General features: G+C 42.4%; 1 protein-coding gene across 2 annotated transcripts; it reads right to left on the bottom strand.

The window, feature by feature from the left end:
- Positions 1 to 86: 86 nt before the first annotated feature.
- Positions 87 to 22,739, bottom strand: agbl2 (AGBL carboxypeptidase 2). 2 transcript variants are annotated; one of them, XM_063196984.1, is made up of 25 exons: positions 22,192 to 22,587; positions 22,018 to 22,081; positions 21,638 to 21,793; positions 21,010 to 21,195; positions 18,451 to 18,558; positions 17,726 to 17,870; positions 15,955 to 16,221; positions 15,438 to 15,605; positions 14,754 to 14,958; positions 13,655 to 13,797; positions 13,008 to 13,167; positions 12,362 to 12,488; positions 11,591 to 11,691; positions 10,866 to 10,990; positions 10,390 to 10,456; positions 9,737 to 9,877; positions 9,494 to 9,562; positions 9,233 to 9,358; positions 8,268 to 8,331; positions 6,164 to 6,310; positions 3,878 to 3,908; positions 3,322 to 3,545; positions 2,352 to 2,475; positions 1,635 to 1,748; positions 87 to 680 (listed from the first exon to the last, which is right to left on the bottom strand). In XM_063196984.1, exons 1-25 carry the CDS (start codon positions 22,195 to 22,197, stop codon positions 521 to 523), a joined length of 3,228 nt encoding a protein of 1,075 aa, XP_063053054.1. In that variant the 5' UTR covers positions 22,198 to 22,587; the 3' UTR covers positions 87 to 520. The 2 variants fall into 2 exon arrangements, with proteins under 2 accessions (XP_063053054.1, XP_063053055.1); XM_063196985.1 differs by lacking the exons at positions 87 to 680; positions 1,635 to 1,748; positions 2,352 to 2,475; positions 3,322 to 3,545; positions 3,878 to 3,908 and adding an exon at positions 5,149 to 5,490 and having other exon boundaries at positions 22,192 to 22,739.
- Between the last annotated feature and the right edge of the window lie 114 nt (positions 22,740 to 22,853).

Raw genomic sequence — 22,853 nt, 5'->3', positions numbered from 1 at the left:
CCCAGAGAGACATGGGTGTGGGTCCTAAGTGAAACTAGAAAGAATTTCTAAAAGTTTATTAGACAGAGGAGTGAGTGGGAAAAATATGTGAGTGGCTACAAAATATTGTAGATTTTATTTTTAAATTAACGGATGAAAAACAAATATTCTTTTGGTCTGAAAATATATGCATATATTATATTAAAGGTACATGAATGATGTACTCTGTAGCCTAAAAGAATTAGCTGAATGGCCATAAGCCAAAATGGAAGTCCACTTCGCAACTACACACATCAGGAGCTGAGGCACCCGTGGACACAAACGTGATGTCAAAGAAAAACTTCATCAAGTGTAAGTTCAACGTAAGCAAGTTCATCTCGCCTGAAAATATATATATTTAAAAAAACTGAACAGACACTCCTACTGGACATCAGAGACCGCATCCTGGCAACAAGTGATCCTTGATTGTACAGTAGGCTACTTAGCTGTGTTTGGAACAGTAATGGTTGGCAGTCCCTGTGTCTGGTGCTGCTGCTGGGTGTTACTTGGTGTGAAGCAGGTTGTGGTGGCACTCTAGCTGCTGCGGCTGCTGCTGGTTGCGGTGGCTGCCATTTTCTGCAGGTGTGTCATGCGATGGAACCTGAGCTACTTGAGATGGTAGACGTGTTCTGTGGACATCCAGAAGTGGTTTTAGGGTGAACCTGTTAAAACAATTGTTTAAAAGAAATTAAATACTACATTGTCGCTACATTTCTTGGGTTTAATGGTAAATAACTTGGGTATTATCCATTTTCATCCTGAACAATAACGGAAAGGAATGATTTCCATACATTTCATATTAAACCACTTTTTTTAACAACCAGACATATCTTTAAGAGATACCAGTGACATTTCCATTTTATACACAGTTTGACCAAAATTAGTTTTAATTCTGTAATGCAGAACTTAAACCTTTCATTTACAGTGCGTTTCTGAGGCATTTTATTTAGTGTCGTGATGTAACTTTTACCTGTTGCGGGCGGCGGCCACTATTTTGGTCGCATTAAAGATGTAAATCGACAATTGCATAAATCATTCGGAGCTTAACCGTTCCTGTGTATATATGGGGGGAAGATAATGAATGGCCAGGTCGAAGGGCCTTGTACATGGGTGACTGTAGCGTAACAGGACCCTTTCTGCTTAAATCATGCATGAAAAAGGTTGTAGTTAGCAAAACCGTTTGCTGCCTTCCTTTTGTGAGTTTTCCATTGTCCCTGTAACTGGATAAGAAAGTGCTCACAATGGGCTGGTGTCAGTTCCAGTGGCTGGCTAGATTTAGGGGGGGTCCTCTGATGGACTCTGAAATAATAGGCTTTAACTATGCCTATGGCTTTACCAAGCAGGGCCATACACCTAGCCTAGCCGTGCCCTCCTAGTGACGCAACACGTTCAGCGTTGCAACTAGTCAGGTCAAGGGCAATGCAAGTAGCCTACTTTCTGAGCTCCCGAAAAATCGGGAACTGCTCCCACTTTGTTGGTAAGCAAATAACCATCAGCAAACCAAGGGAGGCTTGTCAACCATGCCGTTTGGGAAATGTTAATTGTTATGCTCTTGGTCAGACCAAGTCTCGAAGAGATTTGAAAAGTCGATGATAATCAGGCTACCATACACCTACCTGCCGTCTCTGGTCTCCGGTGGGGCAGGGATCACACGAGGACTGTGACTCTGGCTCTGACCGTCGCCTCTCCTAGATTGACAGTCCATGCCATTGTCACCCGAACATTCATAGCTGAGAGAGAAAGCGACAGACAGAAATGTTATTATTGTAGGAACAAGGGGAGCCAAAATTGGTTGTATTTTTTTAATCACAAACCAACCTAAGACACAGCTAAAACCTGGTTTTACCATCCGCTCATGGTAATTTTATTCAAACAGAGGGTTTGGAACTGCTGGACTGAGGGAGGGGTGAACTTCGAAATTTAAAAAATGTCCTATTTCAAACAGAAGCTATCATTTGTTCAATGTAATTGAAAAAAAGATTAGTGGTGGAAGGGATGAACTTTGTTGATGAACTCTGGTAACAAGACCCTCCCAGATCTCCAGTTCCATCCATGGTCAAATCAAGCTAAGACAAGACCTTCTTTAGGCAACTGTGTCTCATGCCATTTCGTAGTATGGTCACGAAATTGATCTATAACATTCGTGATACCGTTAAGGCCCATTTTTCATGACTGGGCTAAGAATCCACAACCTATGTATTTCAATGGGCTGTCTGATTCGTAACACCCTTACGTAATCTGCGCCTATTTTTGGCCTACAATTTCGTGGCCGTACTACGAAATGGTATGAGACTGGGCTGCTTTAGTCATGGTGGTCGAGAAATGCTAAGCACCTTTTTCCATTGAAGTCCTTGCTGGGCAACCAAGGGAGGAGGGCATTGGTATCGCACATCTTGGGTTTACTGCTGAAAGTTCCTTCGGTCAAGTTTTTATTACTGTTCTTCATGTGCACGTGACCTGCAAGTACAGAGCAGTTGAGTCCTAATTCATTCTACAGTTATAATTGATTCAGTTGCTCATAGAAAGTATATAGTTTACATAATCATTACACTTTGGGTAATAAATAAATATTTATGTATATATATATATTAATAAATATTTATTTATATATACTTATATAAATAAATATATTTTCAAGCTACCCAAGGACACAAAACAGAATGTTAAAACAAGGTTGGTTTCAACCGAGAATCGGGCAGATAGTCTTGTAGTTTGAGCCCATTATTTTTAATAGGTTTACGTCTGCTGGTATTGAAAATATGCATTCTCCTGTATCTGCGTCCAGATGTTAGTGCGCGTAGGGTGTAGCGTGAACAGGGAGTATGCAGGGTTTTAAAAAGTATTAAAAAGTGATCAATTCAAAAGAAAAAATGTAATGGCCTTAAAAGTTGTAAATTTCCTCAAAAGGTATTATTTTTTGAAAAACGTGGTATTATTTTTTTAATGTTACCATTTTAATTAAAACAATCTTTGTTGGTTCAATAATTATCACAGTTTTTTCATACAACAGTGATTTGCGCAACTGTAGCCACCTGAGCATTGTACCGTCCCGCCGCACTGCTCTCTTTCAGGCATCTTTTTTGCAAAAAACGAAAATGTATGTATTGTAATGTTAAGGAGGTAGAAATTACAAAAGATGTCTTGTTAATACTTGCATCGGAGTGTCGTGATGGTTGTAAAAAAAAGTCTAAAGGTAGTGCAAAGGGGTATTAAATGGTAGTAAATTTGACTTCAAGATTTGTGTATATACCCTGGTGAAGTGACTGGGGTGGTGTGCAATACCTCCAGACAGTAAAGCCTTACCTGTTTTCTCAGTCTTCTGCTCTGTCTGGAGTTTTCCGGTGTGATTGGAGATGCTGGGGGCTAACGCTGCGGCATCATGCATGTAGCACCTGATGGAGACTTTGGCTAGAGCCCCCCTGTCATTGGGGCAGGATGTTTCATGGTGCGCAGATTTGGCCCCATGCACACAGAGATGCTGGCAACTCCCCACCACCCAACCATTAGGCCTGGTGTTTGATGCCATCCTAGGACATGAACAGAAAATAAAACATGAACAGAAAATCATTCAACCCATTGGCTGTCAGCCATTTTCAAATCTTACAACGCAGCAGTGTATTTCCAGCATTTTGGGTATTTTTTTCCCCAACACTCACAGGAAATTGAATTCTATGCCATTGCCAACACCACACCATTAAAAAAATGAACTGACACACTTGGGCATCATTGGCACCGAACATTAGGATCCAAACTAAAGTATCATTGACATCAAGTGAGTTAAATGAAATAAATGCAATGTCATCTGAGTAAGAAATAACTCAAGCTCCAAAAAGGTGAACAATAATTTAGTCTTGCGTACCTGATTACTGGCCGTTTGTACCGCGTTATTCCTATTGGGAAAAAAAGATGATGTGACGACATCATGAATGAGAAACCCATCAATCAACTGATAAATCTGTTGAAAAAATGCAGAATCAGCAATATATGACACTGTCTCAATTCACAGGGCATAAAGCAATAATTACACTATGCCTGACATCATGAAAATGTTTCAGTTGTTATGACTTTCCACTAGCACAGGGCAGGGGTACTCAATTCAAAGTCCCCGAGGGCCAGTTTTTCCAAATTCCTCCCAAGAAAGGGCCAACACGAGTCACGACGTAAGCCTGGAGATAACACTTTTCAAACAAGAAATGTTGCTTATTATGACTTTGCTTATGCAGCTCTCGCATGCATAATGAGAATCAGATGCAATAATATCATGGACCTCTGGTTTTGTCAACAAGAAAATGGCACATTTCATGTAATGTTCATTAAATGCAACAGCCAATAATAAATCCTCAAGTTGCTCATAAGTAAGGGATAACGGCCGACGAGGTGACCGGTTATACGAAATTAATGGCGAGGCGGCGGCTTTGAACTTTGGCGACGCGCGCAGCGCGCGTGCCTCCGCCAAGCCATTCATTTCGTATAACCGGTCGACCTTGAAGGCCGTTATCCCGCTTATCTGCCGTTGTGGTAGGGTACTTTTTTAATCTATTATTGTCGGTAAAGTTGTAGGAACCATGTTCTATCAAGATAGAATGTTGCTGTGCGGGCGTCCAACTTGACGCGCCTAGAATCTTCGTTTGGTAGCCTGCCGACGCTGTGATTATTTCATTTTCCTTTGGCCCTATACTACGGTGGGATGGAAGTTTAAAAACAAAAACTTGCGAAACATTTCTATGCTGAATCAACACATGTCGCATTACGCGTCTATTTCCCCCTGCTGATCATCACAGGCTACCTGTCAACTTCGTGCGTAAAAGAGAGAGAGAGAGAGAAAGAGAGAGAGATTCCCCACGCTAGGGTAATTTTTAATAACGCTCCCCTTTCCCCTTTCACACGTGTTCCTTCCCCACAAGAGGAGAGTAGCCTAATTTAAAAAGGGATGTTTTCGGATCAATAACAAAGGGAAGGCAGCGGGAAATAGCCTACATTTTAAAAACATGGGAGTGGAGCAGATGATGGTGACTCGTTTCGATACAACTGATGGCGAGGCAGGTGCTTAGAATTTCGGTACAGGGTATTTTTGTCATCTATTCAGTTGCGTAGGCAGATAACTTTGTTTTTTTTTGTCTTAAGAGGGGCTTATCATTTCAAACGAACTATTTGGGGACTGTTTTAAAGTGTGAAAATTGTTATCAAGCCATTCGTTTTTAAGTACCACTAGTTAGCTGCCAGCAGAGATCAAACATAATTTGCCTTCAATTGTGTTAGCAACTAGCTACAGCTACTGCTAAACCAATTCAAAGTCCTAACACACTGTTAGCAATCAAATGTGGGCCATTACTTTAAAAAACGAGGCATAGAGAACTTTGTACATAATTTATTTACAGGCTCCGATACCGTCCTTTCCTTGTAGTCTACCTAACAACCTCTGATGCCACCGTCGGAGTCACTTCTATTCTGACCGGAGCCTGCAGTGAGTGACTGGCAAAGAGGGAGAAAGAGAGACAGACTGAGGGGGAGGGGCACGGCACGCTTCTTCTTAGCGTCTTGGGAGCGATTTGAAAATAAGAGCAGACAGCGCGATCGGACCAAAAAAAAAACATATCCCCCCCCATTTTTCATAATTATTCAAGGGCCACAAATAGATGCCCCGGGGGCCACAAATGGCCCGCAGGCCGCTAATTGAGTATGGGGGCACTAGCATATTGTAAGACTCTTGTACCATGGCAGAGATTTTTCTCCCCTACAATCGATTAAAAAAACATTATTACATGAAATGCAGATATTCATGAAGTTATGTTGCAACCAGGGGCGGAGCACTGGTATTGGGACAGGGGGGGGTGCGGGAGATGTGTCAGAGGCGTTGGGCCCACGAAATATCGTAGAATGGGGCCCCTACAAGTGGTGAGGCCGGGGGTTCCTAGCCCCTATGCCCCCCCCTGCTCCGCCCCTGGTTGCAACTATATTGCTGCCTCGGGATCAATAAATAATACTCTACTCTACTCTGAAAAAAATGATACTCTATTAGCAGATTTTAAATGTATCTGTAGCCTCTTGTCCAATGCCCGATTTTAGGCCTCATAGCCAAGGGGGGAAAAAGAAAATAAATAAAAACTTGAATGACATGAAATGAAGATATTCAGGTCTGACCTACCTTGGCAGGCCTCATATCTGGGGCTTAAGGTGAGGGAGGCAGTGTGGATGGGCAGGGCCTGCCCCTGCTTGTCTTTGTGAACTGAAACGGGCACGGAACTGCCACTGATGGGCCGCGGCTGAGCGCCAGGGCATGCAACGTGGCCTCCTAACATGGGGAGCCAAGGACCAAGAGAGGGGGGACAAAAACACTTCAGGTTTTTGGATGGGTACCTTTCTTTTAAATGTACGGTGTAAATTCTTTAAGTAGCTTCCCAGAATGTATTCTGCCTATTCACAAGCATTATTTGTTCATGAATATTTACTACTCACCATAAATTCAGTTAATTATGGTTTGGAAATGTACACTTCTTATACATGAATAGGATCTTCTCCGTGTTAACCCGCTAAGACACAGTGTTATAAATTTGCTGTTACTAGAATGGCAATGACCAAGTTGTAGTGCATTACTAAAGGCCCTGTGTTATGTCAGAGTATGGTAGTTACCTTTTCAGTGACTATTACAGCGCGCCACTGGAGGTACAAGTCAAGTCAAGTCGGTTTTATTGTCAATTTCTTAACATGCACTGGTCATACAAAGAATTGAAATTACGTTTCTTACTTTCCCATGCAGACATAGTCATGGGCGTGTATTAAAAGGCAATTCCTTTGATCTTTTATGAATATTTCCTGAGTAATAAATATTTCTGGTCTGACCAAACTACAGCAAGTTTTGCAGCGAAAGATGTCTTCAAAATAGTGGACATGGAGAAGATCCACCTATTCCTCTATGAAGAGTGTACATCTACAAGTCAGAGGGTCCATTGTTGCATTATCCAAACTCCCGTCCTCCCTTGTACTGTGGCCTCATGAAGACATTGCAAGACTTCACTGACGATATGAAGTTAAATTCAATATCTCATAAAAGTGCAATTCACAGGTGATTTTCTCATTTGCAATCAGGATGATGAATGGGGGAAAAGTCCCCCAAAAGCTGTTGTGTCTAGGCTGACGGCGGGGAAACTTTATCGTTTCCTCCACGGAGTCAGGGCGTCAACAAAGCGTGAGGCCACAAGCACAAGTAGAGAACCGGAGTTTGGCTAATGGAATGGACCCATAATATTCATAAAAATGAATGATGGCTGTAAATATTCATGAAAAATACAACATTAGGCAGCATAAATTCTGGACATAAACAACTAAGTTAAAGACATTTACTATCATCAATATGCATTTCAGAGCAACCAACATGATCTCCAAAAATTCCGTACTCCTAGACACGGATGTTAAGGGCACAAAATCCGTGTCCAGGAGCACGGATTTTGCCAAAATTCCGTGCTCCTGGACACGGAATTGTTTTCCGTGCTCCTGGACACGGACTTTTTTCCCGTGATGGACACAGAGAAGTGCTCTCTCTATAGGCTACTCCCACAGCTCTATGTTTCAACAGTCTTGTGTTTTCTCAGGATTTTTCTCATTTCAAATATTTTTTCTCAAAAAAAACATTTCCTACTGACAGGTTAGGATTAGGGATTGTTTTGGTCTGGGCACAGCTAGTTTTCTTTCATTCATTATATGAATTTGATAGCCTAGCAACCAACTGGAAAAGGTATTTCTCAAAAATATGTCTTTAATGACAGGCTAAGGTTAGGGAATGTTTTGGTCAGGGCACAACTTAAATCGCTATATCTTTATTTTGTTTAGGATTAGCATTTGGCATGTATTTTCTAATGATAGAGTTACACAGTGCTGTGGTAATAGCCTATAGAAAGCACTTCCGTGTGCCCATCAGGGAAAACAATTCCGTGTCCAGGAGCACGGAAAACAATTCCGTGTCCAGGAGCACGGAATTTTGGCAAAATCTGTGCTCCTGGACACGGATTTCGTGTCCTTAACATCCGTGTCCAGGAGCACAGAATTTTTGGAGATCGAGCAACGCTAGGCTAGTGAGGTATCAGAATTTGTTTGGATTTGCAAGACGGCACATCCCTATTTGTTGTTTACGTCATGGCGAGGATGTTTCCATGCGGTATAAGTAGCAATTCAGGACATTGGTAGCAGGAATCTAATGGTACAATCTATGGTAAATATATATAAATACTGTTATGTTCAATACAATCAGTTACCTCGATAAAATTTTGGTAGAGCTGTGGAGATATCATATGCTTCCACAGTATGCAAGAACATCTCCTAAAAACAAAAAAGGTACATTTAAGGTCAACGCATATCTTTTAAGTGTTGTTTTGATGTATGACTTCTGAACCCAGGACAAATCAGGGTTCCATTTGTATAGGGCATTTACACAACAGAAGTCAATGGTCCTTTAACATTTTAAAATGATTTATGTAAATGGGTAGTACTTGAAAACAATTTCAAAACCTGAAATCTCTGAGGATAACTGCAAATTCACATGGGCATAGTTTTGTTCTATGTTCAAATTGTATGTATTCATTATGACTGGGAAAATTGCACTTTTCATACATGAAAAGGGAGATCTTCTCCATGGTCTGCCATTTTGAATTTCCCAAAATAGACATTTTTAGCTGCAAAACTTACTGTACTTTGGTCATACTAGTGAATATCAGTTCATTACTTTGTACATATTCATGGTATTCATGATAAAGAACAAATTTGGCAACAGGTAGCTCAGTTTCAATGGGCAGCATAATTGCAATACCTTCTCTGGCCACAATCTTACACAGTGAACCTTGAAGAAATTTTTTTTTTTTTTTTAATGGCTACAGTATAATTGATTTTGCTTAAGTATCCCGAGAGATCTTGAGGTATCTGAAAGAGGTGTGAGAACAGAGGTAGGTTGTGGAAGGGAATTTAGCAAACCCATAAGGGAAATAAATGTCCGCAAAGGTCCGCATAAACACTGTTTGATGCTCCCAAAAAAATGAATGGCCATTATATTTTTTGGGAGCATCAATCAGTGTTTGCCTTTATTTTCCTTTCAGTTATCTTACAGTATGTTTTGGTCCAGCACCTGTGCTACTGATGTGCACGCATTCTCTGAGTTTTTTAATTTAGTAAACCATATCAACCAAACACTGCTGTACATATGTAACGGTCAATACGGTGCCTGTACCTGTGGGCTGTGGTGGGGCATCCTGGCACCTCTGCGGATCTGTGCTGAGCACCCAAAACCAAGGTCATGGTTTGGGGCGCTCGTCTGAAAACAGATGGCACACTGATGTATTTCGGCACGTGCACGCTGTTGAGAAACAAGGACACATTTTAGAGAACATCACAACTAGGGCCACCATATAGAACCAGTCGGCATCTATGGCATCTAAATATAATGTTCACTGTGCAGCATGCAGAAATACAACTCTTCAGTCTACCCTACCGTCTGTGTCTTCACCATGGTCAAAATATCCTGACTCTTTTTCTTGGACATAGTGCAAGGCTGGGACTCCTGGGGGAGAAAAAAAAACACTATTATGCCACAGTTAATATCATGATGCGGCTCATGTTTTGATTATTGCATTTGACAATCACAACTTGTAGGCAGTTAGCTCTGGAGATGATGTTGTACATATCCCCCCCTCCTCCAATATTAACCGGTCACAATGACGACAATGTAACAAACCTGTGGCTGGGGTTGAGTGGTTACCATGGTGTCAGTGCTTTTTGGGGCACTCCTGGATATGGTTCGGCGTGTGAGCTTTCGGTGCAGGCGGTTTCTTTCTTTACGGCTGCGGAGCTGCTTTTTCGGCGGCTGTATTTGACTCTGCAATATATTGAGTTGCAGCGAGGACAAATTAGCATAGGTACAGGAGAGGTAATCCAAGGAAGTGACTTAAAAAGATTAGGGAGACTCATGGTTTCATTTTGGAAACAAAGTCACAGACCGCTTCTCTTATGGTAGGGACACATAGACGCAACTTTGGCCAAGTGAAGCGAACTTCGCCATTCATTCCTATGAGGGAGGCAAAGGCAAGCAAACAGGAGTGATGCGAAGCGAAATTAAAGTTTAATATCATGCAAATGAGGGGCGAATTTCGCCTGTGGCGGCCAATCAAATCAAGAATATGACGGCTTCATTCCATTTGATTCGCCGCAACGACCTGATGACAGTTGAGCTGTCCGAACGGAACACTGAATTTCGCCTCTCTTTGCCCGGCTTACCATATACATTTGGACAGGTACATTGACAACAAATCTAGATCTGAGACAATAAGTCTTGCCTTCTTGAATCCCCTCAAAACGCTTGTTATTAAAATGTAAACAAGCCTTCCATACCTGCTTTACGCTGCTCATTAGGTGAACAGGAGGGCCATCTGACTCTGAACTGTTGGAGCCACCAGTGCTGTAGAAATATAAATAAAACCTTATTACTTGTGATCATTACATGATGATAAGAATCAATATAAAGCAAATAAACTTCACTAACACTGACGCCACTTTCTATTATTTTCTAAATTATTCATATAAAACCACTCTTTTCTAATTAAATACACATTGAATCATTTAAAAAAAAAAAAAAACCCTTGTATATTCATGAGATTACAAATTGCACATTCTGAGCTGGGGTGCATTTCTTGAAAGCGTAGTTGCTAACTATGGTAGCTACTTTGTTGGTTGCAATTGCAATTTCCCATTGGCAACTACCCAAGTTGCTAACTGCTAGCAACTATGCTTTTGAGAAATGCACCCCTGAACAGTTTCACTAAGAGTGATTCCAACACCCCATAACACACATAGCTGTATCACCTCACCTGGATTCAAAGTCGGACACAGAGACAATGTCAAGAGAGCCTTCAAAGTCTATATCACCAAGGCCGAGTTTCCGCCTCATCTTCAGAGCCACCAAGGTATTCAGCTCAGCAAGACACTGTTGGGCCTGCCAAAGACCAAAACAATTCTATTAACTTCAAGAAGAAAAAAAAAAAAAGATTGCCATTACCGGTACTATCTTTAATAGTGCCTGTAGTTAATCTACATTGTATCAACGTACAACTAGAGCTCGGGATATGCTTGCTGACGACCATGTGAAAACGAGTGCACATACTTGTTGAAGGAACTATCAAAGCACTACGCACGATACTGGAGGTATCCTTTAGAGGGCAGACAGCCAATGGACTATCTCTCTCGTTTACACCGTTGGTTGACTCTGCCGCAACCTCAGCATGGAAGTTGGAAGCATTGGGAGATCACCCTTGTTTGAATGCGTTTGCATACCTTGTATTAAGTGTGCTACTGTGCATAAAATTGACATAAAATACACAAGGCACCACATCCGTGCAAGATCTCAAGCACATGCGTATCCTTCAGCAATCCTATCCAGGGTCTAATTCTTAATACAACTGTAACCCCAAGGTGCATTGTTAGTAAGTACATAATTATTTTACATGTTAATATCCAGTTTGTTACATTGTGCAAAGGAAGTATACTACATAGCATTTTAATAAAAATCAAATATTCTCAGTTCACTAAATTATACCTTGCTTTCATCTGGATCACAGTAGTCCAACAGTGTATCGCAAAGGTGAAAACCAATAGCCTTCAGGTCTCGTGTAGTGAAGTGTGTGCCTGTCCTGTTACCTACAAATAATGCACAAGTCAGGAGCAATAACTAAAACATCCCTTTAAAAAAACTTTTGCAACTTGAACAAAACTATGATTATAGAAAGGGGCAGCATTTGAAAGGGCAACATTGAACAGTATTCCAACAGTGCATCGCAAAGGTGAAAACCAATTGCCTTCAGGTCTCATGTAGTGAAGTGCGTGCCTGTCCTGTTACCTATAAATAGGTCAGATTAAAGGGTCATTTAAATCTAGAGCAATAACTATAACAATACCTTTAAAAAGAATTCCGCAATTTCTAAAAACTATAACCATAAATAGAATAGCTTTCCATTTCAAATTGCAATCTTCAGTGTGGGATCTCGTGATGTTACGTGTACAGCTACAGCTGGAGGTATTCCATATCAAAGTTGTTAACATCAACAAACCATGACACCATATTCCTCAATATATAATAGGGAAGATTCTTCCTGTGGTCTTATTCAGATCAAGAGATGTATGTGACATCCTGTAAATTCCACAGACTTCTAATAGGACAGCTTTACAGCTCAGAAAATCCATTGTGATGTTGTGACATCCATCATTTGCATTCAATCCAAACATTTTAAAGAATACAAAAATCACCACAAAAAAAATAGAATACAAAAAGTCACAAAAATATGAACTGAAGTGAGAACTGAGATTCTACCAAGTGTGGATCCTCCAAAGGTGGACTCCATGGTGTAGCTGTTTCTGATGCCAAGTCTCCACATGACGATGCGGCCGGTGCCCTCTTTGCTCTTCTGGACTTGAAACTTACAACTACTAAAGGAGAACTGAGGACACACGGTTATGGTTTATTTTAAGGTCTTATTCATTTCAGAGAGTGATACGATAGCTGGTTTTAAACTACAACTGAAATTGAAACAGAATAAGCTTAATTGTCAGAAATAACATCCATTCTGATCCGGACACTGCTGATAATGCAAATCACACACGATTCTATTGGAATTTTTGTGCATTCTATTTCAGCGGCTGCTTTCAGTGACATTTACAGGTCTCATAGAGAAGGCTTAAGACATCATTTTTAGAATAAACTGTGCCAAAACTGTGATTTGAGGTCTTTGTAAATTCTGACACTTTTCAAATTATATGATTTTTAATTAAGACATAGTTTATAATAATTCAAAGTGTGTATACATTTTTGGGACACTGTACATTATTTACTGTAGTTTGGTACATCGACTCCAGACATTCATAACTGTTAAATGGTGGTGACCCTCTGATGAGGTCAGAAGCTACACCGTTGAAACATGTCGGGTACATGATAAAACTTATCTTCTGGTCTGAGTCACCTTGTCCTGAGCGTTCTTGCTCATCATCAGAGGGAACACGCGCTCCTGCAGGTCCACCGAGGTGTCATGGCGACTGTCACAGCCGTACATGAAGACATTGTTCTTCCTGCTATGTCCATGAAGGTCGCAGTACAAGATGACGTCTCTCTCAGACAGCAACCTATGATGCAGAGAAACACATTTTTCAGATATTTTTCTTCAGTCAAGCAGAGCCACTCTAATAGTTACTTTTTATTGTACGGTTCCTGGCACATTAATTAGGTACAGCTTAACATAGCTTTAACTGTATGTAACATGATGTATTTGCACTGTAGCTTACCGTACGTTATAGTTACGTATGTACAGTGGAAGTAGAGGATATAGCAATATCACATATCAGTACATGAAGATACACGTGAAACAAACCATAAAATAGAGTGTTAGCCTGCTAAATGAACTCATATATTCCTCCAAAATGAGTCGTCGTAATGGGCTATTGAATACCGGTAAGTTGTCTAAATTGGGTATTTTACTGAATAACACAACAAAACACATACAACCATTGTGGAACCCTAAGCATGGTGCCGTTCCCACACACTGTTACCCTGGTGCCATCATCATGACTGCCCCTACATGTGTAATCACAATAATACAGCTCTTTCATTCACCTTTTCACCATGTTGCGCGTGTACCAAACACAAGGGAAGGACTCCTGCAGAAGGGTCTGATAGTTCCGGTTGAGGTCTCTTCCGGCCAGAGAGCACCGATAGTTCCCCACCACCACCCCGTCAGGGTTCAGCATGGGTATCACCTTTAAAACACAACACGCCGGTCATAGGTGTGCACAGATAGGGACGAGGTGGTGCTAGACTTTACCCTACTGGACAAAAAATGCCCTTTTGTAAGTTATTTTTTTGAAAGTTTTTTTGTCACAATGTACTGTGGTCCATGTTGACATGATAATCTACAAATGCTTCGCCATAAAAAGCATGTGACTATTATGCCCCGATATAATATATAGCCTCTACAGCCTAGCAAAGGAGCCCCCAACCCCCTTCAGCACCTGCACACCAAAATGTTTGTGCACGCCACTGACGCCGGTGCATAATGTGGAATAGATTTGCTCTGGAGACGATCTAAAGCTGATGCGTGCTTTCCATTGGCCAAAGTTACATCCCGAGTGATTGAACTTCACTTCTCTCAAATTGCTTAGTAGTCTAATTAGCCTAAACCTCTCAAATTAGCTCAAACTAGGGTCTACTTAATTATTCCTCTTTGTCTTGTGAATGTTTACATCTCATGGCCAATAGAAAAATGATAGCATGCCTTTATTTGGGTGTAATTAGATAAGGCAGACAGTGTTTCTTCATTCATTCCTGGACTCTAGAACAATTTATTTGAGGTGCTGTTTGGAAAATGCTGTTGGTGAAAATCACACCAATTCAGGCAGAAATGTAAGAAATTCCAAAGGGCTTACTTAACATTTTCCACCCACTGCGGTTCAGTAGGCCTGTAGCCTGTTACTGCAGATGGGGTCACCGGCGGGCCTATTCACTATTTGCTGAAAATACTTAACTACATCATAACAACATTGTTATGACATTACAGAGAGCCTTAAATAACATATTAATACATAGCCATTACAATTTTAGTGACAGTAGGGTTATAACATAGGCTCTGTGCTACGGCCTTTAAAGAAGACACCGTCATCAAGACCAACCTTGAAGACAAACATCTCTCTGAGCAGACAGGCGTCCGGGGACCAACCTTGAAGACAAACATCTCTCTGAGCAGACAGGCGTCCGGGGAGTCGCTGAGGATGAAGTCCAGGAAGCCCTGCATGATCCAGGAGCTGTTGGTCTCCCCCGGGTGCACCCTGGCCGTCAGTACTACGGCCGGCTTCACCGCACTCTCCTCCGAGCCGTCTCCCGGAGCCGTGATGGTCAGCACGTACACGGGGTTCCCTGCAATGCTGCCATACAGTACATCATCACATTACATTACGTTACGTTACAATAAGATGACGCTTTCATATTAAGTGATTTAGGCCAGGTTCAGACTAGAGCGTGGCAGTGGAACAGCAGCGAGACGGCTGAGGTGTTTCTGCTTAGTTTCGGCCGGTGTGTTCTACTCTGCCTTTCTCATCAACAGCGTCGGCGTGCGCGGACAGTCCTTTTCAAAATCCCCCCGCGTTCTATTTTATAAATGCAGCGCGGAGCGGAGCCGGCTCCCGCGGCGCTACTGCCCGACTACCGCCAGTTGGTATGGAAGGATCTATTTCCATGTATTTTCGCCACCACCGGTAAAAATCGCTTCCGACCCGCCCTGCGTCCCCGCTCTGGTGTGAATTAGGCCTTACATGTATTACAGGTATACAGGATTGTTGTGAATTTCATGTCATTTTTTTTTTCTATCTTTATGCACCATTTTCTGTACTATTTTGATTCGAACCTGCGGCACAGCACGCGCAGCTTGCAGTAGGCCGCCACGCTGGAGCGGGCCATCACCGCGTACAGGTAGCGCTGCAGCTGTGAGAAGGTGTAGGGGTAGCAGTGGGCCAGGTAGCAGGTGTCTCCACCATAGGGGAACTCCAGTGTCCAGGTGAGGGAGTAGAGAGGCCTGTTAAACATAATAATGAAATATACTAGTAAAACACAGTAATCGAAAAGACAAACGCTGTATATACTAGCCTGATTATCATCGCCTTTCAAATTTCTTTGAGACTTGGTCTGACCAAGAGCAAAACAATTAACATTTCCCAAACGGCATGGTTGACAAGCCTCCCTTGATTTGCTGATGGCCGTTTGCTTCCCGACAAAGGTGGGAGGAGTTCCTGATTTTTCGGGAGCTCAGAAAGCACTTGCATTGCTCTTGACCGGACAAGTAGCAACGCTGAAGGTGTTGCGTCACTAGGAGGGCACGGCCTGGCTAGTATATACAGAGAGGTAAGAAGAAGCCAAGTGCTTGCCTGCCGTCCTCCTCCACGTTATTGCGGTAGTACTTGATGTTGGTGCCGGTGCGGGTCCACCCTTGGCCCTGCTCGCTGGCGGCCCGCTTGGAGTAGAGCAGGGGCCGCATGCCTGAGCTGTACAGGCTGCTGGGCTTCAGCAGGTTGACGATGGTGAAGCGGTAGGGCACGCCCGCCTTCATGTTCTCCACCCGGAAGTAGAACCACTGCGTGTGCTTGGTGGTGTACAGGTCATGGCGGAGGGTGAGCTCGTAGTCATGGACCCCTCTGGGAGAAAGACAACGAAAGACAACACTTTATAAAGCTTTATTCAGACGTAATAAATTATTTATAAACACTAAGTAAATGAAACTTTTGTTGCACCAAACAAAGCCAAGTGTGCTCTTCTCTCACAAACAAGTGTGACTTAAAGTGTATATCGATATACCTTATATATACCATATTCTTGTACACAGTCTTGTCACCTCCCGCATTGATTACTGTAATTCTCTCCTCTTTGGTCTCCCTCAAAAATCTCTCCACAAGCTCCAACTGGTCCAGAACTCAGCTGCCTGCATCATTACTAAAACCCCTTCCTGTCACCATATTACCCCTGCACTGCAACATCTCCACTGGCTCCCTATCAAATTTAGAATTCATTTTAAGATACTTCTCCACACCTTCAAGGCTATCCACAATCTTGCCCCCCCTTATCTATCTAATCTTATTCACATTGCTGTTCCCTCCCGCCCCCTCCGTTCCTCTTCCTCCATTCTCCTCTCTGTCCCCTCTGCCCGTCTTAATACCATGGGGAATAGAGCTTTTAGCTGCTCTGCTCCTCAGCTGTGGAATGCCCTTCCCCCTGACATCCGCAATATTGACTCTGTGCCCCTGTTCAAATCCAGGCTAAAAACCCATCTGTTTCAGATAGCCTATTCTTTATGATTCTTAAACTCTGTTTTATTTTATTTTATTTCATATTTTAAAAAAATTGTATTCATTTATTTATTTTTGTTTAAAATTCTGTTCATGTGTCTTGTTTTATTTTTGTTTCTCTCTGTACAGTGTCCTTGAGTGTTCTGAAAGGCGCTTTTAAATAAAATGCATTATTATTATTATTATTATTATTATTATTATTATTATTAAAGGAGTATCTGAAATGGTGAACAATAGTCAATGTCAACGTTGTTTTATCAATGGAGCTTTGCACTCGACATTTGTGGCTAGCCACAAGAAAACAAGTGGCAAGTAAGCCCAGGGGCATATTACATTACATGACATTACATCACACTTAGCCTGATGCTTTTATCCAAAGCGATTTACCGCTATTTAATTACAGGGTATTGGTTGCAGTCCCTGGAGCTGTGTGGGGTTAAGTGCCTAGCTCAAGGGCACCTTGGCCATGGAGTGAGATTGGAGTGTAAGGGTTGGATTCAAACCTGGAAAGGTGGGATTCAAACCTGCCACCCTCTGATCTAAAGCTCATCTCCTTAACCACAAGGCCACATGAAGTGGTAAATCTTCTAATAGATACCCCACAGGTGTCATTTAATTAAGAAAATAAGGACTACAGGCTCTTCTATTAGACCATTTACCACTACATCAAGGTTAACATAACCTGGTTTTCTACTTTAATTCTTGGCATACTCCGCTGGTGGCTTCATTCTACATACAAAACAAAACCAAAGGACGCTTTCTTCAGTCCCCTGTAATGAACGTCCAACTTGCTTTCGGCTACCCAACAACAGATCTGTTTTCTACTGTATGTGAAATCGTAAAGTCTGCCACTTACACCTGTACAGCTTTCTGAAGGTTGCCACTCTCAAAGCGGGACTCGAAGGACAGGGAGGTCTCCGGGACGTTGGGGCATGAGGGGTTCTTCAGGGGTCCTCGGGTGCCCCCCACCCGAGAGCAGGTAAAGTAAGGCATCTTTGTAGCTGCCCATATCAAATATGCGGGGGTGTTCACATAAAACAGAGAGCACATCACAGTGTTTCCCATAAATAGACCATTCTGTGGTGCAGCACCACAGAATGAAAAGACAAACAAACACCAGTGATTGACCCACAACCGCAGATACTGTACATGCCAATGGGGAGTTACATGCATAACACTTGCACTGGACCAAGGTGTTTTGCCTGTAGCACCACACAGTGCTACTTTGGTCTGTGGGAAACTCAGCATAATCCGTGACTACCGTTGTCATTTTCTTTTATGGTTCTTGGCATACGCTTTTCACCTGAAAAGACACCTTTGCATATCCTCATTTGTCAGATGTTTGAGAGATACAGTGTCTTAAGGCCCCGTTCATTTGTATTAGTATATTTGTAACATACATTTTGTTATGTATTATAGTCATATAACATTTGCTGAAGCTTCATGCGGAGGACGTGGACCTTTCATTTTTTAATGGATCCATCAAGTAAAGCATTTTAAAAAAAAAACATGAATACGGCCACATGCAGACTTTAAGGTCTTCATCATCACCTCTCCATATGTGATTTTACTGAAGCATACCTGGATCAATGGCATAAACGACACGTCCTCTGTCATCCCCGACTGGCATGGGAGTCCTTTCATGCCCTGTGCACTGGTAGAAAGGTTCTGCCTCAGGTGGGTCCCATTCTAGACAGGTAGAACATGTCACTCACATTAAAGGGGAACAGCAAGGTACTATTAAAATGTTAATAATTAATTGCCTTCAGGAGTGAGTCGATGCGTAAATGAGTCATTAGTAAGCAAATGGCGACTCCCCCGACTGCTATCATGGCCCACTGTCAGAAATTGCCACATGCAACTTTTGGTTGGCCAACCTGAACAAGCTGTAAGAAAATCTGACTTTGCGCACCACTTGAGACATATTCACATTTGTGATGAAAAAACATTCAAACTGCGAGGGGAGGAAAACAACACTTTTATGATAATTTAGATTTTGAGACAGGCATGTCATCAGGCACCAAATTCACAACATTCTAAAATGGATTGGTGGCTAATTCAGATTCAGATTAATAGAGCGGTAGACCTTATCTCCTTATCTCCAAGCAATCTGCAATCATACACCACACAGGATCTATTTATAAATGGAGTTTTCAATTCGATTGCGTTAGGGCCTTGCATTACCTGCTCTGGCCGCATTTGTATCATCTTTAAAAACCCTTTCATGCAGAGTCTCTATACGTAATAAGCTGATTGTTACCAAGATCATGTTACCAAAATTACCAACAACCTTTAACATAGCCCCTTAAGGCACACCGTTCCACCAGTGGAACGCTGCCTGTAGTAGTAGTAACAAGGCCGACAGGCGGACAACAGATGCGTCCCTCTATGCCAGTTCCAACTATGCCATTTTTCCCCCCAAACGCCCCCCCTGGCCTCCTCCTAGCCTGTCAACGCCCCCCGAGGATGTACTTTTTGTTTATTGGTCATCATGGACACTCCAAATATTGTGGCAGGCAGCAAGGCAGCAAAATGGCGAGACATGGCTTTATTTTTTGCAGTTTAGGGTATAATAAGCTTATCATCATTCTTGGATTTGGAAAAGAACCATAGGCTATGATTTGAAATTTCACATAGCCTAGATGAAGTAGGCTACATTACAAATTACCAGACATTTATTAGGCCTAACAACCTTTAGTATCACGCCATTTCAGAATGATGTGCATGTGGGAAAGAATCTAAACATCGACAAATAATAAATAAATAAAACCGTTTGGGTGAATCATGCGCTTATGGGTTGACCCTTTAGGTGAATTATGGACTTTTTTTCAATACCAGCTTCACCGTCAAGGCACAAAGCAGTGAACTTCCGTGCCAGAGTTTATGAAATGCACACGACTGCAAAGCAATTACGAAAGACGCGTTCTCTCCTGTACTCTCTCTGAGCGCAACGAAAAGCACCATTGCCCTTCCAAATGGCAGTTGGTTTGATTTTTTAAACTCACTGCAGCATTATTTTTAAAAACACGCATTTTGTGCATTAACAACGTGAAACTCAATTACCCAGAATGCTGCACGTGAGCTCTCTACCCGGGTGATTCTGGAAAACAAACATGGCGGCAACTCGCTTTACTACCTTAATAATGTGTTAATCCGACGCTAGATTTCTTAACTGATGAAAATCGAAGGCATAAATCAACATTGTAGTGTCTAAATATGAGGTCGATTGGTCTATTTGTGGCGTACATCACGATCGGCTGAGTTGTTGGCCTCACGTTTGTCAGTTAGCCTGTGGCTAGGCTACTTTTCGCCAACGTTAGCATCCGGTTTAGTATAGAAAGGCTATGCTTGCACGCATTCGCTCCGTAGTCTGCCGCCTTGTGGCCACAGGAAGGAACAATTTAAAGAAAGCGTTTCAGACGGACAACAATTGAATGAAAGCGTTTCAGACGGACAACAATTTAATGAAAGCGTTTCAGACGGACGGAAATGTAATGAAAGCGTTTCAGACGGACGGACGGACAGACAGACCCTGTTATAGAGATGCTGGACGCATCTAAAAAAAAACTTTGACTACCACCATAGTACTACACCACTATGACAGTGCACAGGGCCTTACATTACGAATTGACAATTTGCATTCTGGCAACAATTAATTTATAACAGGGGCCATGTATTACTGGATTAAGGACTGTAATTTGTCAGAGCAATGTGTTGTTTTAAGCTTGTTCCTCTACAGTAGTGTCTCTCAACAGGGGAGGTACAGGCCCCTAGGTTAGGGAGCAGCTCTAGGGTGAGTTGAGAAGGATACAGCTTGAGAGGGCGTGGTTCTTAGTTGCCACTGACTGGGAGGCATTAGTCCATTTAAATATTTAATACTGAAGGGGACGTTGTCACGCTTATGATGAGGTCACAGGGGCATTGGGAGGGTTGTGATAAGGCCAAGGGGGAAAACAAAATAAAAAAATAAATAAGGCCAAGGGGGCGTTTGTTCAAAAAAGGTTGAGAACCACTGCTCTAAAGTGAGGGAGATCGCCACTACAAGCTTTGGATGAACCTGAGGATGCTGAAAAGTGAAACACCTTGTTACGTTTGCAGTATGTTTTATAACATCTATCAGTCTGTTGGTTTCATTAATACCTATGTGCTGAATATCATCCACAGTGACCTCACATTCCGCCGGCCAGCGTACCCCCTGGAAAGGGCTGGAGAGGCAGGGGATGGCAAGGAGGTCTCGGGGCTCCCTGAGACGTGGAATAGGGCGACCCCTGACAAAGTCCAGTAGCAACTGCCTGGTTCTCACAGGCTTGGTCAGCAGCAGAGGATCTGTCAATCATTAAATACAACAACAAAACGAGAGCACTAACAAATGGCAACCTGATCCCATGCTAGATGTGTGTGTGTGTTTGACACCAAATAGAGGGTTCCCAAACAGTGCGGGCAGCCAGCCAGATAGCGGGGTCATTCTGGCTTTTTCATAGAATACAATCAGCAACAACAGGTGTGTTGCCATCTAGTGAAGCAACCATACAAACTCCATACAGTAGGCTAAGCTATACTTTTGCTCGTGTTTACTTCTGCAAAGCACATTGCATTGTCTCAGAAGTTCAGAACACTTTGTAAATGGACCTCACATTCCAATGATCCCATGGGTAGGTCTATATTAAGCTTACTCTTACAATTCAGTAAATGGGTTATCATCATCAATCACAGTCACAGATAGATAAGCCTAATGTGTTGCACTATTTGAAACCAAAGAACTTCTCACATGGCCCTTCGGCATCTTGTTCCTCATCTCCTGTGATATTGTCAGGGCTGCGTGGTGGTGATGGATGCGTGTCTGACTGATAGTCCTGGGTAATTGCCCATCGTCCACGTCCAGGAGACTGATCTCTTCTTGGAGAACACGAAGGGGAAACCCTACCTGAAAACAGTGACACAAACTATCCAAGACCCCGAAGACTCTACGCACGGTGAAAATCGATGTTACCCAGAGTAAAGGCTATATTCCAACTGTTGCGCGTGTGGTACAATCGCATAACAGTGCCAATGCAACGCAAAAAGTAGGCTTTGCTTTATGCATACTATAAACACGCTCTCTGACATTTATTTAAAATATTATGTCCCAAAAATGGACCTCATACATACCCGTAAATAAACCATAGTGTTGGAGATGTCGCAAGATGAAATTCTCATATGCATCATCTGAGGTCTGGATCACACGGAAACAGCTTAGTCAGAGATATGCCTTCCCGAGTTATACGAAATGCTCAGACATAATAGTTAATTTTATTCGCCGTAACTGCGTTAACTGTACCATACCTGCATGGCAATCCGATTCTGATGCGGGACTCATCTGCGGCTGGGCGACCAGTGTCCTGTTCACAACACTGGTGTGCCTCAACTCCTCAGCAACATGTTAGAAATACAGGGTGAAGTTTAGCTTGCTGCGTCGATGTAGCATTGTTGGTTCTCAACAACTTCCCAAGTGCAACTTTCAATATACCTCCAGTGTTTCCAAATTAAGGCAGGGACAACGCGTCAATGTCACATGAGTAGTTAGGTAATTAATTCCGGTGAAATCATAGCAAAAGGCAACATTAATTTATCCAGCACTGTGTGCGCTCGAATCTTTCGGGAGAACTTGCCTAGTTAGATTGTTGCCAGGCAACGGGGGTTGGGTCACATGGCCCACCAAAGTCAGTTCCCTTGCCCGCCCCCTAGCTTCCATGCCCCCCACAGATAGAGAAACCCATCAAATCTTTGCAAGTACCCTTGGCTGCAAAACGCGGTGTGTATGGCTATGCAACAGAATAACAGTAATAGTCTGTACTAAAACTGAACGCAGACTCCACTTTTGAGTGTGCACAGCACCCTGGTGTGCAAGACTTCTACAAATATGACAATACCCTACTTTGTTTTGCATGCAAAATCATCCATTGTTCATCCTATGTTTCAACAAATTTATTCCAAAAAATATTTAC

The sequence above is a fragment of the Engraulis encrasicolus genome, chromosome 4, assembly GCF_034702125.1.
Source record: "Engraulis encrasicolus isolate BLACKSEA-1 chromosome 4, IST_EnEncr_1.0, whole genome shotgun sequence".
NCBI classification, from domain to species: Eukaryota; Metazoa; Chordata; class Actinopteri; order Clupeiformes; family Engraulidae; genus Engraulis; species Engraulis encrasicolus.
The sequence above is the reverse complement of the archived record's forward strand: the minus strand, read 5'-3'. Positions and strand labels throughout refer to the sequence as shown.

Coding starts and splice junctions, on each gene's coding strand:
- agbl2 (XM_063196984.1), bottom strand. Junction 9,563..9,736: donor CCACTCAACCCCAGCCACAG/GTTTGTTACATT, acceptor TTTCTCCCCCAG/GAGTCCCAGCCTTGCACTAT. Junction 3,909..6,163: donor CAGATATGAGGCCTGCCAAG/GTAGGTCAGACC, acceptor TTTTCCCAATAG/GAATAACGCGGTACAAACGG.